Here is a 21,751-nt window from a genome sequence, read left to right as displayed (position 1 = left end):
GTATAAAGTAAAACTTGATTATATTCGAAACTATTTTAATAGTATTTTAATGCAACAGTGATATAATAAGGGTTCTTAAAATTCAAGGGTCGAAGTTACAAAACGAGACGTAGTCGAGTTTTGTAAAAAAAGACCCGAGAATTTTAAGAACCAATTATGAGCTGTTGCATACATTACTTTTTCTATGACAGCTGCAGCAAAAAAAAAAAAAAAAAAATTATTATTTAAAAAAAATTGAGTTATTATTTAAAAAAAAAAGAGTTATTATTTAAAAAAAAAAAAGTTATTATTGTAAATGAAAACATACCTCTTTCAATCAAGATGATCGGAACTTGTATCTTTAAAAAAAATAAAGCAGTTGTATTATACTCATATGATGACTGCTAGCAGTCATCTTATGAGCCTATAGACAAAGCATTCAAATGACATTGCTTTAGATATCACTGTCAGTCATTTAATTGACACATTTAAGTGCTGGAGTAGAAAAAGGCTTTATAATACTACATGTAATGGTAGGTGTAATACATATTACACTGCCCTACTATTATATTCATATAATTTATAAAAGTTTAATAAGGAGATGCTATCACACATTGTGAACGAAACGTAATGAGTCATTGACAAGGCTTGTTTTTTTTCTTTTGGCACAGCACAGATAATTATAGCTATCCATCAAATAACTAAAATAATAAATTATAAAATAATATTAAATTGAGTAAAATGCATCTAAAAAAATTATATTTGAGTATGTTACAATAGGTTTATTATAATAAAATAATAAATGATTCATTCATTCAATACACCTGCTAACGGAACGGATTAAGGAATGGAATTTGCATTAATCATTCAAGTTCATTCAATTCAATCAATCAAATGGAATATTGTCGCTGATTGCCAATGCCAACCGATCAAACGATATAATTTTAAAACACTGTGATATTTAGTTGAATGTCCTCAAATCTCGTCGCGGAGGCGTTTTGTCTGTTTGGCGTATGTCGTCGTTAATTACCACTACACCGTGACAACGTTTTGTGACCCGAGTTCTGTGTTGTGTTGTGGAGTGGTGTCTGGAATAACACGTATTTACCACACATTCTTATCGTTTTAGCGTAGTGTAAATGGATTACAACGCTTCATTTACTTTCGTAAACACGTAGCGTCATCAGGTGAGTGACAATTTGAGTCATATTTGTATATTTTATTGGTTATTTACGTTGTTGTACCTGGCGTTGATATTCGCATAATTTGGACGCGAGCGATTTGCGAGATAAATCAGACGTGCTCTCACAGCAGGTGAAAGTATTTAATCGTGATTATTAGTTGTAATCGCTTTTAGTCCCCATTGTTTATTAGTTTTTCATTCAGGTACCGTTCCATTGTGACACCTTGACATTTTTTGATGAATGAAATAATTTAAAAAAAATAAGAAAATAGTCTTTGCTTGTTTTAGTTATCATACATTTTAAAATAGAGGATAATACAGTATAGCCTATGACCTAAAGGGAAAATAAAAAATTTAATCTAAAATTAATTAAAATAAATATGTATATATATCATAGGTTCACAATTAAATAACTTCTTCCTTCAATGTTATTTATTGTGCATTTTAAAACCAGGTTGCTATCAAGGAGAACATGAAAATAAAAATAACTTTATTTCATTTAAAATAATATATATATGCACAAATATTCTAAAAAGCTGTGCTTAACTTTTTAGGGTTCAGTACCCAAAGGGTAAAAACGGGACCCTATTACTAAGACTCCGCCGTCTGTCTGTCCATCTGAAACTAACTCTAACTTATGAAACATGATAGCTAGATAGTTGAAATTTTCACAGATGATGTATTTCTGTTGCCGGTATAACATATAATAAAAATAAATTTTCAGTGGAGATAAATATTTAAGTGGGGCTCCCATAAAACAAACGTGATTTATTTGCTGTTTTTTGCGTAATGTTATGGAACCCTTCGTGTGCGAGTCCCGCACTTAGCCAGTTTTATTTAATGCTATAATATGAAAGGAAACTAACAGTCTTAAAATAATTATGTTTACTTCATGGATGAGTCACATTTGTTATTATTATTTAGAAATTGCTTCATATCAATATTGATAATACTTGTGTTGATATTTAATTAATTGCTAGCACTGGTACATTTTCCCCTGAAATACCGGGCTATCAGATCGTGACTCGATGACAATGGTACAAACTAGAAAACATAATACCCTTTTTAAATCGTGTATCTAAGTTTTAAGATTTACCACGACGTTTCAAGGACGGCGTTGTCCCCGTGGTCTCGGAGAAGACTCTAAATCTGAAAACTTAGATATGCGATTAAGTCCCTTTAATACTGTCTAATTTGTAGTAATCAGTGAACATAAAAAAAGATTCTCCTCACTCACTCGTGCGTCTGTCTGTCTGTCCGACCATTCCCCCCCCCCCTTTATCTCCAAAACTACTATGTCTAAAATTTAAAAAAAAGAAAAAACAAGATAGTTCATTGTCTATAGATGACAGGAAAACCTATTACAAATGTGCAGTCAAGCGTGAGTCGGACTTAATTACGTAGTTTTTGATCCGACCCCTACGGGCTTTTAAAGACATATCATTCAAGTTCCACATAAAAAAATACATTTTAAAAATTGGGAATACGGAACCCTTGGAACGCGAATCCGACTCGCACTTGGCCGTTTTTTTTTAATTAAAAAGCTCAGTCATATGAAACAACTTTATATGTGACGTTATCTATGAAAAGGGACCTTATTGTCGATGGCGCTTACGCCATTATGAACGATGCTCCGATATAAATAAAATGCCGCGCGACGCTGTGCGGCGGAAGCGCCATAGACAATAAGGTCCCTTTTCATGGATAATGCCACATATTATGTTGTAGGCCAGCTATCATAACATAAAAAAGCATTATTCGATTATTATCGAATAATGCCTATTAATCGATTATCAACGACTCGATTGTGCGCGCTCGGTGGCGCGCGACGCCCGACCCGGTATCATGGCAGAGATTTGTTAATAGTAAACACTGCTATAGTTCTTCTTCTTGGTAGGGGCTATATAAGGCTCCACAGCCTATGTATCACTGCGACTATCCCTGATCTATTTCGATCGCCACCTACTACAACCTACAACTCTCGATCCAATCCTGTAACTAAAGCACCCTCACCATGTTGCGCAGTTGATTCCTAGACAGCTGCTATAGTTATAACACAAAGAAATTATCGTAAAGAATAATGAATAGAGCCCTAGTAGTCTAGCAGTAAGAGCGTGCGACCCGATGTAGGTTTTTATTCAAATTTCGTCAAGTGGACGGAAACTATCCCTATCACAATCACAGAAAATATCTGTTGTGGCGATGTGACGGACACCGTTTCAAAAAGGTCGAATCTCGAGTTGGTTAGTTAACTGCATTAACACATCTATTGCCACCCAGCCAAACAAGACATCCGCGCCAGGCCACAACAATGTCGTCATGTAAAGCCGTACCCGACTATCGGGTCGTCCGGCCTGGGAACGAAATTTTTTCGCATTTCGAAAAAGCCCAAGTTCTTATATTAGCAGTCTTGATCATTAACTGGTCTCTGACGATGGTAAATAAAATACAGCACTTTGATTATGCTCCCCTATTGATAAAATGTATGGTTAGGGCCGGCACAGACGGACTGCAAACCGACTGCAACTTGCATGGGAACTACACGGCGACATTGCAGTTGGCGTGCAGTTGGCGTGCAGTTCCCATACTAATCCATAGTAATATTATAAATGCGAAAGTGTGTCTGTCTGTCTGTCTGTTACCTCTTCACGCTTAAACCGCTGAACCAATTTAGTTGAAATTTGGTATGAAGATAGTTTGAGTCCCGGGGAAGGACATAGGATACTTTTTATCTTAGAACTCACCCCTTAAGTGGGTGAAAAGGGGGGTGGAAATTTCTATGGGCAATCAATAACCGCTGAACCGATTTAGTTGAAAGGTATGGAGATAGTTTGAGACCCGGGGAAGGACATAGGGTAGTTTTTATACCAAAAATCTCCCTTTAAGGGAGTAAAAAGGGGGGTGGAAGTTTGTATGGGGAATCGTTAAAAAGCAGATTGGGTAAAAATAAGCTACCCAAATTACTAACTCCACGCAGACGAAGTCGCGGGCAAAAGCTAGTAGGATAATAACTCGAGATTTGGGAAGAAGCCGAGTATTGCAAGTGCACAGTCGCCGTCAGATATATCGGAGCGGCCGAGGTGCTCAAAATAGGGTAGGTGCGTTAGTTTTCGACCACTTGACGAAATTTGAATATAAACCTACATTGCTGCACAAATTTGCACTTATTGCAATCCTTAATGTTGAAACAATATAAATCTACTTATCTACATAAAAATGATATTTCGCAAGTAGCGAATTAAATATGTATCAAATATGTTATTTGCTAATCTGTTAAGTGGACGAAAACCAGAGCATGGACGGAAACTAGCACATTGACCCTATCTGAACATGCACTTTAGCGCCTTGACAATAGAGTCGTGTTCAGATATTTGTGAGCACCTTGGCCGCTCCGATATATCTGATGGCGACTGTACATTTATATTTCGCTCTAATTTATTTTTGCTACCATGTAACACACATTGAACGTCCATGTCATATTTCATGTTATACTTGGTCAACCAGATCTTTGACAGTAGAAAAAGGCGGCAAATTTGAAAAATGTAGGCGCGAAGAGATATCGTCCCATAGAAAATTTGAATTTCGCGACTTTTTTTACTGACAAGATTTGGTTGACCAGCTATATTTTAGAATAGGGAATATTATGCTAAACTCTGCGTAGGGGGCGCCACTTCCACAATCCGTCCAATCTGAGGGTCTATCGCAATCGAGAGAGTATACATTTTGTTATCTAACTTCTCTATCACTATCACTCTTGCATATTCGAGCGATAAAGAGGCAGATAGCTGAGTTACGATATTCGCGTTTCCCGGTAGGCCCTTTGTAAACAAACCGCCTTGATGTATCAATGTCATAGTTTATTGTCTGTGAAAACTAGTGTAAGTTACTCTATGGTTTACTATAGATGATATTTATGATGGGTGCTAGTGCTGCACTCTGGCGGCAGAACGTTGCAGTAATACCCCCTATTTTTTGTTTCAAGATAGCGCTACTTCGGCGGCTAGGTTCCTGCGACGTTCCACGAGTTGCTTCTCTGTCGCACGTGTAAATTTGTACGTAAGTGCGACAGGGAGGCAACACGTCGAACTTGGTTCGCGGTAGGCCCTCTGACATTCAGGTTCTGAGTGTACTGTGTCTATCCTGCCCACCATACAAAAGTATAGCCAAGGAAGTTAGAATCTTGTTGTATTGTCAATTGGGTTGAATTTCATTTGTTCGAAAATTTTACGAGTCAAATGAAACGCTACCTACTTTGTTTTCAATTAAGGTTGACATTCCATCGAAACTTGAGTGTACATTATAATGTACATTGGGCGGCGCGAGGCTATGAATTATTGTAACATATCTATTGTCTTGTTTCGAAGCGCTGGTGGCCTAGCGGTAAGAGCGTGCGACTTGCAATCTGGAGGTCGCGGGTTCGAACCCCGGCTCGTACCAATGAGTTTTTCGGAACTTATGTACGAAATGTCATTTGATATTTACCAGTCGCTTTTCGGTGAAGGAAAACATCGTGAGGAAACCGGACTAATCCCAATACGGGCCTAGTTTACCCTCTGGGTTGGAAGGTCAGATGGCAGTCGCTTTCGTAAAAACTAGCGCCCACGCCAATTACTGGGATTAGTTGCCAAGCGGACCCTAGGCTCTCATGAGCCGTGGCAAAATGCCGGGACAACGCGAGGAAGATGATGATCTATTGTCCTTCGGGACGTTCCCGTTGCATGCCATAGACAAACTGGAGCGTGACAGAAACAATGTCACGCCACGATCGATTTGAGATTAATAATCGATTCAGAATCGGTACAGTTTTAATTGCTGGCTCGATTTAGATGCTCACAGACCACTTACTATGTAGACGGTACATTTACTCATCGACTTAAGGTCACAATTGGCATTGCTATATTAATAGGGGGTATTACTGCAATGTTCTGCCGCCAGAGTGCAGCACTAGCAACCATCGGAAACATTCGTAAACCATGGAGTAACTTATACGTACTTTGCCTTGAACTGTTTTTTGACAAGTTATCACAGACAAAATATGACATTAATACATCAAGGCGGTTTGTTTACAAAGGGTCTACCGGGAAACTAGAAATCGTAACTCAGCTATCTGCCTCTTTATCGCTCGAATATGCAAGAGTGATAAAGAAGTTAGATAACAAAATTTCGACTCTTACGTTTGCGGTAGACCCTCAGATTGTGATGGACTGTGGAAATGGCACCCTCTACGTAGAATTTCGCTATTTAAAGTAAGGAAAAAGAAAATAAATAATGTAAACCATTCATGGATTTGAATCCCTTTTATTTATATACAAGCTACTCGCCCCGGCCTCGCACGGGTCAACTTTAACAAACTATACACCTAAACCTTCCTCAAGAATCACTCTATTGATAGGTGAAAACGTGAAAACCGCATGCAAATCCGTTCAGCAGTTTTTGAGTTTATCGCGAACATACATACTTAAAGTACAGACAGACGCGGCGGAGGACTTTGTATTATAAGATGTACTAGCGACCCGCCCCGGCTTCACACGGGTCAACCTTAACAAACTATACACCTAAACCTTCCTCAAGAATCAGTTTATCGATAGGTGAAAACCGCATGAAAATCTGTTCAGTAGTTTTCGAGTTTATACCTACTTAAGGTACAGACAGACGCGGCGCGGCGGGGGACTATGTTTTATAAGATGTATATATAATGTATATATATATAGATAGGTACATATGTATGGAGGTTAACAGTTTTTTAATTTACTTCTCTACCTCTTTAATTTGGTTATTTTATAAACTCTGAAATAACACGATATGACTCAGCGAGGGTTGCCCTGGCGGGTTGCCAACTTGCCAACGTGCAAACAATGCTTTTATGAGTGTTTTATACCTTTTATGCCTCGTCGTTTTACCAGGGATATTACGACGAAGATAGAATCGACATTTATACCACACTTTCCATGAGACTAGTACCCGAATTCGCGAAAAAAATTAAATGTGTTTGTATGGGACAACCGCATTTTTCTCGATTTTAGTCCTATGGCCTCATGACCTACCTAAGTACATATTTATTTTGTGGAGTATGTATAAGCTATAAAAAAGCGTTAAGTACCTGTGTATAATATAAACAATAAACATATAGGTGGGTCTCTATTGTTTCCTAAAAAGTTTTAAGTCATAATTCATAATGTATTATTTTGCCCGCATTTCCGTTAGTAATAATTCATTTAGTTCAGAAACGCGTCACTTTTCAGAATTGCCATAAAACAAACCTAACCTCTCTATAGGATAACGTTACGAAAATCCTGAAAAGTTAACGGTTCCAGTTCTATGACTAATGATCAGATATTATAAGTTTCTTCTATGGTAGCTATATTGACGAGCAGAGTCGGGTGAGGAGTTAGTGGAAGTCAAACACCTTATGTGTGATAGTATAAGAACATTCTGAACCTTTATTCTCTAAATGCCTATTGTTTTATACACGTTAGGTTGCGCTGACACAAGCAATATGCGTTTATGTCGCAGTAAACCAAAGCGTTACTGCTAAACACTAAAAGTGGACATTTACCACATTACAAATATGACAAACAATACATTATGAATTAAAACTTTATGGGAAACAACGGGACCCCGTTTATATGGGAAAACCACATTTTCTCGATTTTAGTCCTATGGCCTCATGACCTAGGACCTAAGTACTTATTCATTTTGTGGAGTATGGCTTAATATAAATCAATAATAAACATATGTACCTATATGTATATCCAAGGCCAAAATTACTACACCGCGAATGTCAAAGGCTTCCATAGCGGTTAATATCACAATAATCCTCTTTCGATTTACTAACTTACATTTACCGTTCGTTAACTCTATTTAACACGCAAATTCGTACAGTTTAACCTTTTACCGACCGCATTTTATAATTTTGGTAGCTTTCGAAAGAATAGACTTATGCGGTATAGTAAATTAGTGGAAAAGGAACCTTATAGTTAGTTTTTTAGCATTAGAAAAAAGGTAAACAATCTTGATGTGTATTTTTATTGAAAAACACTTTTGAAAAATAAGTCACGGAAAATATGTAACAATTATGAATCATATACGATTATTTACATTCTTTTGCTTTCATAAGTAACGTAGTGATTTAATTCTCTTTGACTCTATCTATAAAAACTTTGCATCAAAATATTCAAAATCCGTTGCGTAGTTTTAAAGATCTAAGCATACGTAGGGACAGACAGACAGCGGGAAGCGACTTTGTTTTATACTATGTAGTGATTTTTATAAAGCGGTTTTCATCTAGACCTATAGTTCGTTTTTTTAGCATTAGAAATAAGGTAAACAATCTTGATGTGTCTTTTAATTGAAAAACACATTTTAAAAATAAGTTACGGTAAATATGTAACAATTATGAATCTAATACGATCTTTTATAGTCTTCTGCTTTCATAAGTAATAGTTATCGATTTTTAAAAAGTTTTTCAATTAAAAGACATGTCAAAATCGCTTACCTTCTTTCAAGTTCTTTCTAATGCTAAAAAAACGAACTATAGAGACCAGGGATGTTGCGGATGCCGATTTTTTGACATCCGCGGATGCGGATTTTTAAAGGCTCACATCCGCGGATGCGGATGCGGATGCGGATGTCAAGATAGTACCATAAAAAACGTCAAATATTACATTTTAGTAATTTTTATTTCAAAAAACCGGCCAAGTGCGAGTCGGACTCGCGTTCCAAGGGTTCCGTACATTAAATCCCACTCACGCTTGACTGCTCATTTCTAATAGGTTTTTTTGGTTAATGACTAAATTACCTAGCAGTCTAGCACTTACGCCAATGCTAAGACGTTCCTGTACCGACCTGTTTCCATATCCGCATCCGCATTAAATCCGCATCGATTTTATGCGGATGCGGATGCGGATGTTGAAAATCATGCGGAAGTTCCGCGGTTGCGGATGCGGATGCGGATATTCGCAACATCCCTGATAGAGACCTAGAGAGAGACCTAGAGAATAAGAACATAGACCCAACGACGACCCGGGACAGATATAACTGGAGAAAATAGATTACGAGAGCCGACCCCAAATAAAAGTGGGATAAGGCCGGAAGAAGAAGAGGTTTCAATTATTTTCAATTATTTAGCATTTAAGTTCTAGAAAATAAGTTATCTGCTATGCCCCACCCGGGTTTCATAATATGACGTGTATTTGTGTATACTTATGTTGTTTAGCATGAATAAATGAAATGAAATGAAATGAAAAGACACGTCAAGATCGCTTACCTTCTTTCTTCTTCTTCGACCTAGTTTTCCGGGCCTAGCGCCAGGGTCCGCTTTCCTGCTCAGAGGGGCTACCGCCAAAACAGAAATTCGAAAATTGCGAGCATCTTTCTCTTTTCCTCTTATGAAGGCGTACTTAGAGTGACAGAGAAATGTGCCCGCAATTTCCGAAATTCGATTTTCACGGTAATAGCCCAGTCTTCTCCACTTTGCCCGGTCTTCGGCATCCTCAGTTGTGAGATTGTTCCCTTCCATGTCCGTCATCACGACGTAAGTTATTTCTAATGTTAAAAAAACGGACTATAGACACATATGCAGTTACTTTCTTTCGCTTCTAGAAGATTAGATCGTAATCCGCTTACCCTTGGCATAACGCCTCCTTGTATTAGTTGCATCACAGTTTTTCGCAACAACGACCTCGGGTATTCTCGACTGAACAGCGAAGTGAGTCAAAAGCTTGTAAGAACCAGAGCTACCGCGAAAACGGAATTTTGCAAATTGCGGGGATCTTTCTGTTTTACTTTTACTCCAATGAAGTAACAGAGAAGAAGATTAGAGTGACAGAGAAAAATGCCCGCAATTTTTCGCGGTAGGCCCTCTGTATGGCCCAAGATATACTTGTAAGCTATACATACGTACTCGTAAGTAGGGACACAGGTATACTACAGAATGAGAGATGAATATCGTTATTTCATTCTAACAAATGCTATTTACGTAAGTAAAACTTACAAGTGTATCTCGGGCATTAGGTACACTTGTAAGTTTTACTTACGTAAGTAGGGACACAGCTATACTACAGAATGAGAGATGAATATCATCATCTCATTCTAACAAATAGCTTTGTCCCTATTTGCGTAAATAAAACTTACAAGTGTGTAAGGGCCTATCGCTGCCTTTCCAAGTTTCCACCGAGTCGGAGTTCACAGGCGGGGTCTTTGAGCGCTGGTTATATTGGCAACTAGACTCGCTTGCGTATGCGCAACGAATGCGTCACGGGTTCAGCTGTGGGCAGATAATGGACTCTACTTTGGAGACAGTTTTTGCCTACTTCATGTTGGTGCCTAGGGCATGGCATAATCACTACATAGTATAAAACAAAGTCGCTTCCCGCTGTCTGTCTGTCTGTACATATGCTTAGATCTTTAAAACTACGCAACGGATTTTGATGCGGGTTTTTTTAATAGATAGAGTGATTCAAGAGGAAGGTTTATGTATTATTTGTTGACCCGTGTGAAGCCGGGGCGTGTCGCTAGACTAGACTCGCTAGTACTTCATATAGAGAATGGATAGGAACAGTTCGAACCTTCCCACCCCGAACGGGATTAATTCACCCCTCGGCGGCAGATTAAGAGGGGTTAATGCATAATTCTAGTTTTTATACTTGGTCAAGCAAATCTTGTCAGTAGAAAAAGGCGGCAAATTTGAAAAATCGCGGGTTAGCAACACCGCAGAATAAGTAGTAGTACTACCGTACAGAAAGGACACTTCCTACAAAACCGAAGTAGACAGCGATTCAGGGTTAAATTATGATATTCCTTTCTAACTTATGGCACTATCCCTTTCGGCTATTTAGGGTTGTCAAAATTCAAGTCAATATTTTATCTGTGGTCGTGCACGCAAAGGGACGTCAAGTTGTGTCAACCCTAATAATTGCTCGGAGCAATGCTGAGCCGAACGGAGCCGAGTTTGAACGAAGTCAGGAGTGTCTCCCCACTGGCAACACTACATTTGAATTGTTCGAAAATCGCGTGAAAAGATTTCCGTACCTACCACACAGGGTATGTGTGGTAAGACGCAAAAGTCAATTTATTTTCGATTTTGAATGCAGGCATGCAATTTACCTACAATTCCAATTGATATGTTCGAAATTGAACATAAGTATAGAAAGTGTTTGAACCGTAAGGTTAGGTTATATAAAGTTCACCAATATGCTGTCGTGACCAAATTATGTAAGTAATGTAAGGGAGTCACGATTTGTAAAACAAGGCCCAGTTCTTAAGGCGGATATGCTATTACTTTCATACAATTACCCTTTGTGATTTAGCCCACTATAGTAGCCGTACCACGAGTTGACACTTGACGTTTACGTTAGAGAATGCGTAAACTCAATCGCAGTCACTCGCTCGCTATTGGTGCAACAGAGAGGCACTTCATACTTAAAGTAACTTACACAAAATAAACAACACTTACGCTGCTGCAACGCTTAGGTACCATCTAGGCATCATGCTTTCTGTTGCTACAGTGTTTCTAGTTTATTAGATATTTACCATTTTTAGGGTTCCGTAGCCAAATGGCAAAAAACGGAACCCTTATAGATTCGTCATGTCTGTCTGTCTGTCTGTCTGTCCGTCCGTCTGTCTGTCCGTCCGTATGTCACAGCCACTTTTTTCCGAAACTATAAGAACTATACTGTTGAAACTTGGTAAGTAGATGTATTCTGTGAACCGCATTAAGATTTTCACACAATAATAGAAAAAAAAAACAATAATGTTTGGGGGTTCCCCATACTGTGAACTGAAACTCAAAAAAATTTTTTTCATCGAACCCATACGTGTGGGGTATCTATGGATAGGTCTTCAAAAATGATATTGAGGTTTCTAATATCATTTTTGTCTAAACTGAATAGTTTGCGAGAGAGACACTTCCAAAGTGGTAAAATGTGTGTCCCCCCCTGTAACTTCTAAAATAAGAGAATGATAAAACTAAAAAAATATATGATGTACTTTATCATGCAAACTTCCACCGAAAATTGGTTTGAACGAGATCTAGTAAGTAGTTTTTTTTTAATACGTCATAAATCCCCTGAATACGGAACCCTTCATGGGCGAGTCCGACTCGCACTTGGCCGCTTTTTTAAATTATCCCGCGTTCGAAGTTACCCCAATGCACCTTACTGTATTTACAGTCAGCATAACTATTAGCTCAGCACCCCTGCATATAACAATGTATGCAGGGGTGCTAAACTGCTAAGCTATAAGTATTTCTGACTGTTACCTAGCCTATATTGGCCTCCGCATATAAAAAATGTTCTCTTTCAAAGTCGGTTAAAAATCAGCCCATTTTTAGGGTTCCGTAGCCAAATGGCAAAAAACGGAACCCTTATAGATTCGTCATGTCTGTCTGTCTGTCTGTCCGTCCGTCTGTCCGTCTGTCTGTCCGTCCGTATGTCACAGCCACTTTTTTCCGAAACTATAAGAACTATACTGTTGAAACTTGGTAAGTAGATGTATTATGTGAACCGCATTAAGATTTTCACACAAAAATAGAAAAAAAACAATAAATTTTGGGGGTTCCCCATACTTAGAACTGAAACTCAAAATATTTTTTTTCATCAAACCCATACGTGTGGGGTATCTATGGATAGGTCTTCAAAAATGATATTGAGGTTTCTAATATCATTTTTTTCTAAACTGAATAGTTTGCGCGAGAGACACTTCCAAAGTGGTAAAATGTGTGTGTGTCCCCCCCCCCCCCCTGTAACTTCTAAAATAAGAGAATGATAAAACTAAAAAAAATATATGATGTACATTACCATGCAAACTTCCACCGAAAATTGGTTTGAACGAGATCTAGTAAGTAGTTTTTTTAATACGTCATAAATTCCTTGAATACGGAACCCTTCATGGGCGAGTCCGACTCGCACTTGGCCGCTTTTATTTACAAGCGTTCACAACCTCTCCCATTGTACCTCGCTATTATTCTACAATGAAAAATGGTTTCCCAAAACGTATACCAAGCGAAATTGGCGAACAAAGCCAGTCTATCAGAATGTTTCGCCTTAATGTCAATAATGCGAAATTGCGGAGAAAATGGCCTCTTTGTACCGTTTTGTCGAATAAGCTGTGTTATTGGTTGCTAAAGGGCATAACTTGTGTTCAGACCATAGGCAAGGGTATACACATACAGAGGTTACCTAGTAAGTACGACTTGCACGTAAAGTAGTGAAAAATAGTGTGTAAATTGAACGGGATTTCTACAGGTAATAGCTCGAAACGCGTAACTTTCCCGACAAAGTACACTAGACTTTTACGTTTAGGGGCATATATGTCCAACAGTCAAAACGCCAGAGTCACAATGCCCTACTGCCAATAAGTCCATATGTATTGTTTGTTGCCATATTGCCAGAAAGTCCAGGTGTCGTGATGTCCTTTTGTAATTTAGGCAAACTGTTAGAATGCCACACAAAAGTGGCATGTGGACATTAGGGTATCATAACATCCGGACTTATTGACAAATAGGTATTGTTCCATCTGGACTTCTCGTCATCATGGCGTTATTACAATCGGACTAATGACCATGGACATTATGACACCAAACCTTTCTGACACTTGGACATATGTCCCCCTAAACGCTCTAGTTCACTGGCGGACGAAATATGAGAAAGCCAGCCCCCAAATAGGACCCACGATTTGGTTACGATGATCGTAAGGTTAGGTTCAGGCCAGGACCAGGCCAAGACTGGTCCTTGTGAATATCCTAGTCCTCGAGAAAAGCCTATTCCAGCATTAGATAGATTAGACTTCGGCGGATAATGATTACAGACGTGCTAGTTGGCAGGCCGAAGCTTGCCGAGTTCTGCTAAGAGACAAGGCAGGCATTCCATTTCCGCTGAGGCAAACAATGCCAATGCTCTCGTGTGTCACCGTTTGTGTGTAAACTAGTGGCATATGTTGCATAAGTAACATAAGTTGCGTAGCGTAGGCCAGCATTTACATACAGACAAACGTATGGCGAAACCACGCCCACTTGGGAAAGTTGACGGGGTTTTCTATCTTCGGAGGTCCGGACCGGTGTGGTATCCCTGGTCTCGAGCCCTTCTAATACCTATAGTTGGTCAAACCAATTTGTCAGTTAGTAAGAACCAGGAAAACTATACTTACTCATCCTTTTCTTTTGAGTGCTAGTACTAGTGTAAGACAAAAATAGTATGATTCTCTCTGTCTATGTTTGAAATGAGACAGTCCTTTGACAAACTATAGTTCTAAAATGTGCTGTCTTGTAGAACGTTTTACAAGATGTAGGTATGTCTTGTAGAACGTACTCGGGATCGTGAAGCGTAAACTGTCTCAGCTCGTCAGACTGCGACATTTAACCAGTTGAAATCACAGTTAAAAGTTTAAGACAGTATGTTGACTGATACATTGGATCTGAAGAATGACACTTAGAATTAGGTATATGCAGCAAATCTTAACTGTGGGTAATATAATTGCTAGAAGAGAGGCCTATGCTCAGCAGTGGGCGATAAAGGGCTGATATGATGATGTTGATGAATATAATTGCATGGTATAGTTTCAAAAGAATAAAAGACCAAGAGTGATACAATTAAGCTATCTATAAACTGAAACAGATGTCATATTATACTAAAGAAAAAGTGACCAAACGGAATATTTAATAAAATAATTTGATTTGTTCCCAAAGTTGCTTACTATCTATGTTTAATTAATAGTATTGAATTGAAGTAGGTATAGCCTGTTTAACGGTTTACTAATGAATGGGCCAAAAACGTTTCCCAAAGTATCACATCCCAAACTATGTTTCCCAAATTATCATTTCCCAAAAAAATGTTTGGCAAAACAACTTATCGCAATTTTTCACTTAGCAATAGTCTTTTTTGGCAAGTTATTGTTTAGCAAATAATTACTTGGTCAAGTTTCATTTTACCAAGTATTATTTAGTCAAATGTATCATTAAGCATAACTTACATGTCCCAAAATATTACATGGCATACAATTTACATACCAATAGAGGCCATAGAGGGCCTGCAGTATTTTTATTTTTGCTTTCATTTGAAATACTTTATCATTTTGGTTATGTTTTACGCAAACGGATGTAATTTGTTGAACCATGAACATATCTGCAATAATATTTTAGAATTATATAAGTACCTAAAATATTAATTAAGGAATTAAGATTCGGTAATCAATGTGATTGGCCGGTCAAAGTATTTAGCAGATGGCGCCAGCATAGATTGCTCTGTCAATCCCTAGAATTGTGTCAAATTCTTGTTTTTTATATAGAATTTTATGCCCTAGATGCCAGCCCTTTAAGCCAAATGCCAAATCTCATAGAACTCAACTAGAGAAGGGGCAAGCCCCGGCAAGCTATGATGGTGCCATCTATGCAAACCATTGACAGTTGCCAATCCCATTCAGTGTAGTGTAACTGGTAAAGCGGTATCCAGACGGGATGATCAAATCGATCGACTTGATCAGAAATGAAATTGACTTGATTTTGACATTTTGATGATTAAAAATGTAATAAACATAGTAATTTTTTTGGTACTGCATTGTATCTACTATAACTTAATTTATGAAGACTACCCCCAATCTGCATTACACAGAACTGTGATTTTTTGTATTATTTCCAGTCAGAATCACGAGCTCTTTCGACCCTAATACGAGTAAAAAGTGGCCCCAAAATTTCATACAAATGCACCAAAAACTTGTGGACGTTTTTTCTCAGTAGGAATGGAGAAAGCTACTGATCCTGAGTAGAAATATTATATAAATTCAAAATTCTAACAGAACGAATTTAGGTTCAAATTTAAATAGAGATGCTTATTTGCCAAATTTGCGAAGTGACAATTTGAGCAAACATCTTTTTGGAATATAATATTAGCCAATAAAAAACGTTTGCTAAATAAGTTTTTGTCCTAATAACATTTGACAAAGTAAAATCATGCCAAATGATAATTTGACCAAATAAGTTATATGCGAAGTGTAACTTTGCTAAAGGTTCCTTTGGGAAATGAAACTATTGCGATAAGTTTGTTGGGAAGTGAAATTTGGCGAAATGTATTTGGGCCAAACGGAAGTACACCCTGTTTAACATATATCTGTGTAAAAGAACCATCACTATAACGTGAACTCACTATACAATTTCAGTACTCCAAATTCCAAACCATTCAGGAAATAATCCAAATGGACAGCAAGCTGAATAACACGAGGGTTGCCATGTTGCTTAAAAATCCATTGTTGCGTTTAATTTCACTGTTTATACACAGTTACACACTCGAGTACCTAATAAACAATTTGTGTGTCACCTATTCTCTCTTACTAGACAACTAGACATCAAAAAAACTGTACACAAATTTCGCAGTTTTAAGACAGGGGTTCCGCCAATATCCATTGAAAAACCCCATTATCAGATTATTCCCTCTGTATGAAGTCGAAGTACTGGTCACTATACTTTAGTTGCGATATTATTTTAACTAACATAACCCGTTCCATTCAACTCACCTTGTTATTAATTAAAATTAATTGATCATCTCTCTCTTTCGCAGGTATGGCGACCGAGTGAAACAGCACACCCGCCGTTAGTGTTTAAACAATGTAAACTCGCAGTGTCAAAGTGTATTTTATTCCGTTCAAAAATGCTCAAATAAATCAGTTCCTTAAAGTGATCGAAATACGTCCGTTTTAAAATAGTTTGCATTTACAACAGCGCCTTCTGTGTTCGAGTAGCGGAACTATGTGTAGATGAAACTAGCTTCGTGAAGTGATATTACGAGCGCCATCTGTGTGTCAGTGTCGGAACTATGCGGTGATGGAGGCGGGGTTTATAAGGGCGAGCGCGGGCGGGGCGCCCCCCGCGTCTGCGAGTGTGGTGCGCGCGCCGGGCCTGAAGCGGGGCAAGACGGAGGAGGCGATATCGGACCGGGTGAGTTTTAGCTGTAGTATTCGTTCTAGTTTCGGTAGATGGCGCTACCGATTTAAGAGGCTTGTGTGTTACTCGCGACCATAGAGAAAAATAAGCAAAGAAAGAGTGGTAACTCCATACATCAGTTTTCTTAGCAAAACGCGAGTTATTTCGTAGTCGACATCTAGCGTCAAGTAGCGGACATTATCAGTACTGCTAGTTGACAATAGATGTCACGGCTAAGAAAAACTCTAATGCTCGACAATTTTCAGCTAATATTATAACCGGATTAGCCGGAACTCTATTTTCAACTCCTTTTGCTTGTAATTTAGTTGTAAATTGTTTTAGTAGTACATTTTTCGCCGTGACGTTAAAGCTAGTTTATAATAACAGCTGACTGTACAGTCGCCTTCAGATATATCGGAGCGGCTAAGGCTCTCACAAATATCTGAACACGCCTCTATTGTCAGGGCGTTAGAGTGCGTGTTCAGATATTGTGAACACCTTGGCCGCTCCGATATATCTGATGGCGACTGTACAAACAAGGCCACATACGTTTAGCGTCCTCATAGCGTGTAAACACGTCCAAATTGAATCTGAAGCTTATATAACGTGGAGTGTACTTACGGCGGCAAAGCGAGTGTCGCCCGAGACGTACAAGGGCCCTTTGGAAATTCTACATAAGCGAGAATTATAATAACATGTGTTTAAAGTAAGTAATTTAAGTTGTAGGATTTTTAGGGCGACGAAAGCCTGAAATTGCCTTTTCATACAAACAGTCCTCATTTACCATCTCCTGTCTCCATCATCAGATCAGCTCTATGGTACCATAGTATTGCATGGTACCATAGATTCGACCCTAAGAAACATAGTTGCATACATATTAGCATGTTACACCCATAGGTGCATTGCAAGTTAAATAAAAGCTTGTAAAAAAATATGGTTGTCTGTAAAGTCGGTTTACGAACGATAATTTTGCGTGATAATGTCATCAGAAAACATTGATGAAAAATTGCATCACTGAAAATTCAGGGTTCTAGCTTCAGCTAGCACAAAATTACAGGACGTCGAAAATGGCCTGAATCGCTTCCAGAAAAGGATGGTACGGCCGTGCCTCTTTGTTTTGCGCGACTTGGCGGGGGCACTGCCGTGCCCCCAGATACTTTTATACGTTACCATGGAGATCCGTCCACAACGTTACCATGGAGATCTGTCCACAACGTGACACTTCGTGCATGCTACCGGTGTTCGTCGATTAATAAGACACATTTATTATCACGTCTAAAAGAGTAAACGATCATCATCTTCCTCGCGTTATCCCGGCATTTTTGCCACGGCTCATGGGAGCCTGGGGTCCGCTTGGCAGCTAATCCCAGTAATTAGCGTGGGCACTAGTTTTTACGAAAGCGACTCCCATCAGACGTTATCACGTCAAAAAAAGTAAACGATATACCAACTAATCACAGCTTAAACTATGAACTTCCTATTCCTACATCCTCCCCACTCAGTCAGTCGCTCCGCGCCATTCGCAGCGGTCGCGTTCATCGCTAGTGCCAGTGTGTGTTTAAAAACTTATTGTGAAGTGTCTATGGCCATATTGAGTTTGTGATTTCGCTGTATGGAGGTTTTTTTGTGACTTGGCTGCATGGATCATTTTAACTGTGTACGTATTTTTGTTTGAGGTCTTCAATCAAATTTGTGAAAATTGTCTATGAGTTTGTTGCAAAAATGACAGGGTGGTGAGATTAGTATAATTAGGATGCTGCGAAAGTTACAATAACAAGTAACTTGAGTAGGTACAGTCAGCAGCAGAAGTTGCTAAGCGGCCCAGCGGTGCAAAATGATCTTGACGCGACTTTATTGTTGAGAGAATAAGAGCGCGTCAAGGTAATTTTGAACACCTCGCCCGTTTACCAACTTCTGCTGCTGACTGTACTGTTTTGTTTACAAAAATTTGAATCGTAAGTTTGATGCTTCCAGTATAGATTTAAAAAAATATATAAATCTCACAAAGTCAGTCTAAATAACAAACCTCATACCAGGGGCCCGTTTCTCAAAAGCTTGTAACTTGTAATACAAGCGGATTTCACCTTTTGACAGCTTTTGTTAGAAAGGGACTTCCACTTGTATTACAAGTTACAAGCTTTTGAGGAAGGAGCCCCAGATTTTGCCCAAATCTTATACAAACTACTTTTGTACAAGGTGAAAAACAACAAGAATCTCATTTCTTTCAGACATACTCACTTATATACTAACCAAACTTTTTTTAATATTCACTCGGTTCTAAGAGTCCTCAGCATTTTAGTAAGCGCATACTTGACTGTCAATTCAATAATATAAAATGTGCTTGAAATGACATGCATTATATTCCCATTTGACCTGACAGAAGATAGAACTCGCTATATCCAAGGTTGTTATTTCGTCAATCTTGCGAAGTATCTTACTTGTCAAATGTCAAAACGATTCTGTAGGCTAAGCTGGTAGAATTTTGTAGGTACAGTCGTGATCACAAACAGTTTTACAAGCTAAAGTGCCAAAAATATTTTTGTACGCCTCTAAGACACTGGCAATAAGGTCGTGTAAATATATTTTTGGAACGTTGGCTTGCAAAGATGAACTGTGAAGTCGACCGTACTTTAGGTTATACAGGGTTATATATTACTAGCGACCCGCCCCGGCTACACACGGGTTAACAAATTATACATAAAGCTTCCTCTTGAATCACTCTTATCATTAAAAAAAAACCGCATCAATATCCGTTGCGTAGTTTTAAAGATCTAAGCATACATAGGGACAGACAGCGGGAAACGACTTTGTTTTATACTATGTAATAAAATATAAACAATTTAAAAGGAGGCTCACGCAAAATGTTTCTATTTTTCCAAAAGTTGTCTATATTTTCATTAAAGTTCAGTTATATATCTTTACCACGCACACCATTACAGTATCGCTTCACTTCAAAATAAAATTAATTTATTGTTAAGACACACAGGCCAGTTGCTGTCAGTTTTACAAATTACTTAGGTAATCAAATAAATAATCACAGCCTTTTTTACTATACTATTAATAAGTGATCAGATATCTCCGTATGTAACCAACCACGTTCTGCCGCAGAATCTTAATGTACTTAACGGAATGTTTTTCGACCTTGGCAAGCCGAAGATAAACTTATTAAGTACTGGTTACTATTAGTAGAATGTGTTTATGTATGTGTTTGACGCGCTTAAATGAACAAATAGTGCCCTTGAAGTAACCGAAATTTCTTCCACTTGTGTCGTGGGTACTTAAATAACGATATATATAATATACAAATACATAAATTTCTATGTATTTAAGTACTCGTATTTGTACATTATATATATCGTTGCTGAGTACCCACAACACAAGCTTTCTTGAACTTAACGTGGGGCTTAGTCAATTTGTGTAATAATGTCCTATAATATTTATTTTTATTTTATTTTATAAATACATAGAAAACACCCAAGACTCCTGGAACAAATATCTGTGCTCATCAGACAAATAAATGCCCTTACCGGGATTCTAACCCAGGACCGCGGCTTCACAGGCAGGGTCACTACCCACTAGGCCAGACCAGTCGTCAGATACCGCATCCATACTATGGATGGAAATATCTCATTTCATAGTAAACACATAGTAAAACTCTAGAGAATTTGTAATATTTGTATGGAAGTGACACAGATAAAGACAAACAATAACGTCACTTGCTAAACCGTATGAGTGTGCGCAAAGACCATAAAATAATAAAGAATGTCTCTAACCTACTCGCCTTTGTGACGTCTTCTAGTAAGCTTTTGAAAAGAAAAGTAGAATAGAAGTGACGCCCGTCCCGTTGAACAAATGTTCGAATATAAAAGCATTAAATATTCAAATCAAAGACTCATTGATTTAAAAAAAAGGGAAATGTGAGGCAGCGATAAGCGATGAGCGAATCTGACTTTACAAAATTGATGAGCAACACAATTTGATTGGTGAATGGGTGAAGTTTTTCCAAACTAATGAAATTAGATTTTTACCACTAGTTTTTCGGTGAAGGAAAACGTCGTGAGAAATACCTGCATAAATATGCGAAGAAAATCAAAGGTGTATATGTGTAGCCGCCAACACGCATTGGGTCAGTTTGGGGACTATAGCCCAAGCCTATAGAGATAGGGCCTGATGCCCTATACTACTTTTCGCGGTTGAAGGCCTTCTGTACCCATCGGTATTTATTCAGTCGTATGGCATGTTTTACAAAACCCATGTGCCCATGTAAGTGGTATATAGGTTGAAGGGAACTAGCAGTCTTTATTTATGATCGTCTCTAGCATGAGATAACATCTAGTTATGGAAGAGTCGTAAAGTTTAACACTACTGTAATAAAACGGTAAAGAGGCGTTAAATCTTATGTTAGGTCACTTGTCAGAGCTATTATTAACTGCCGTAAAAACGTACTTACTGGGTACTAAACTAGTTTAATGGTTTCCAAAGAACTTATTAGTAAAATTACGTTTAGAACTATCAAAAGTGTCAAAGTAATAAGTTGTAGCTAGGTTAGGTAATACAGCACGGCCCCAGCTCTGTGTGCATGTGGTGTGAGATGGCCTTTATTCTATACTAGCGACCCACCCCGGCTTCCTTCCTCTTGATTCACTCTATCTGTTAAAAAAACCGCATCAAAATCCGTTGCG

General features: G+C 38.3%; 1 protein-coding gene across 1 annotated transcript in view; it reads left to right on the top strand.

Annotated features, from left to right (window-relative positions):
- The first annotated feature begins 847 nt into the window (after positions 1–847).
- The window catches only part of LOC134660500 (mitogen-activated protein kinase-binding protein 1), a 127,416-nt gene continuing 106,512 nt past the window's right edge, over positions 848–21,751 (top strand). Inside the window, exons 1-2 of the mRNA XM_063516271.1 lie at positions 848–1,166; positions 16,708–17,084. Of these exons, the coding sequence (XP_063372341.1) occupies positions 16,971–17,084 (114 nt within the window). The 5' untranslated portion in view covers positions 848–1,166; positions 16,708–16,970. The remainder of the gene's footprint in view (positions 1,167–16,707; positions 17,085–21,751) is intronic.

This window comes from Cydia amplana, chromosome 27, assembly GCF_948474715.1.
Source record: "Cydia amplana chromosome 27, ilCydAmpl1.1, whole genome shotgun sequence".
Classification (NCBI taxonomy): Eukaryota; Metazoa; Arthropoda; class Insecta; order Lepidoptera; family Tortricidae; genus Cydia; species Cydia amplana.
This window is presented reverse-complemented; position numbering and strand designations above follow the sequence as displayed.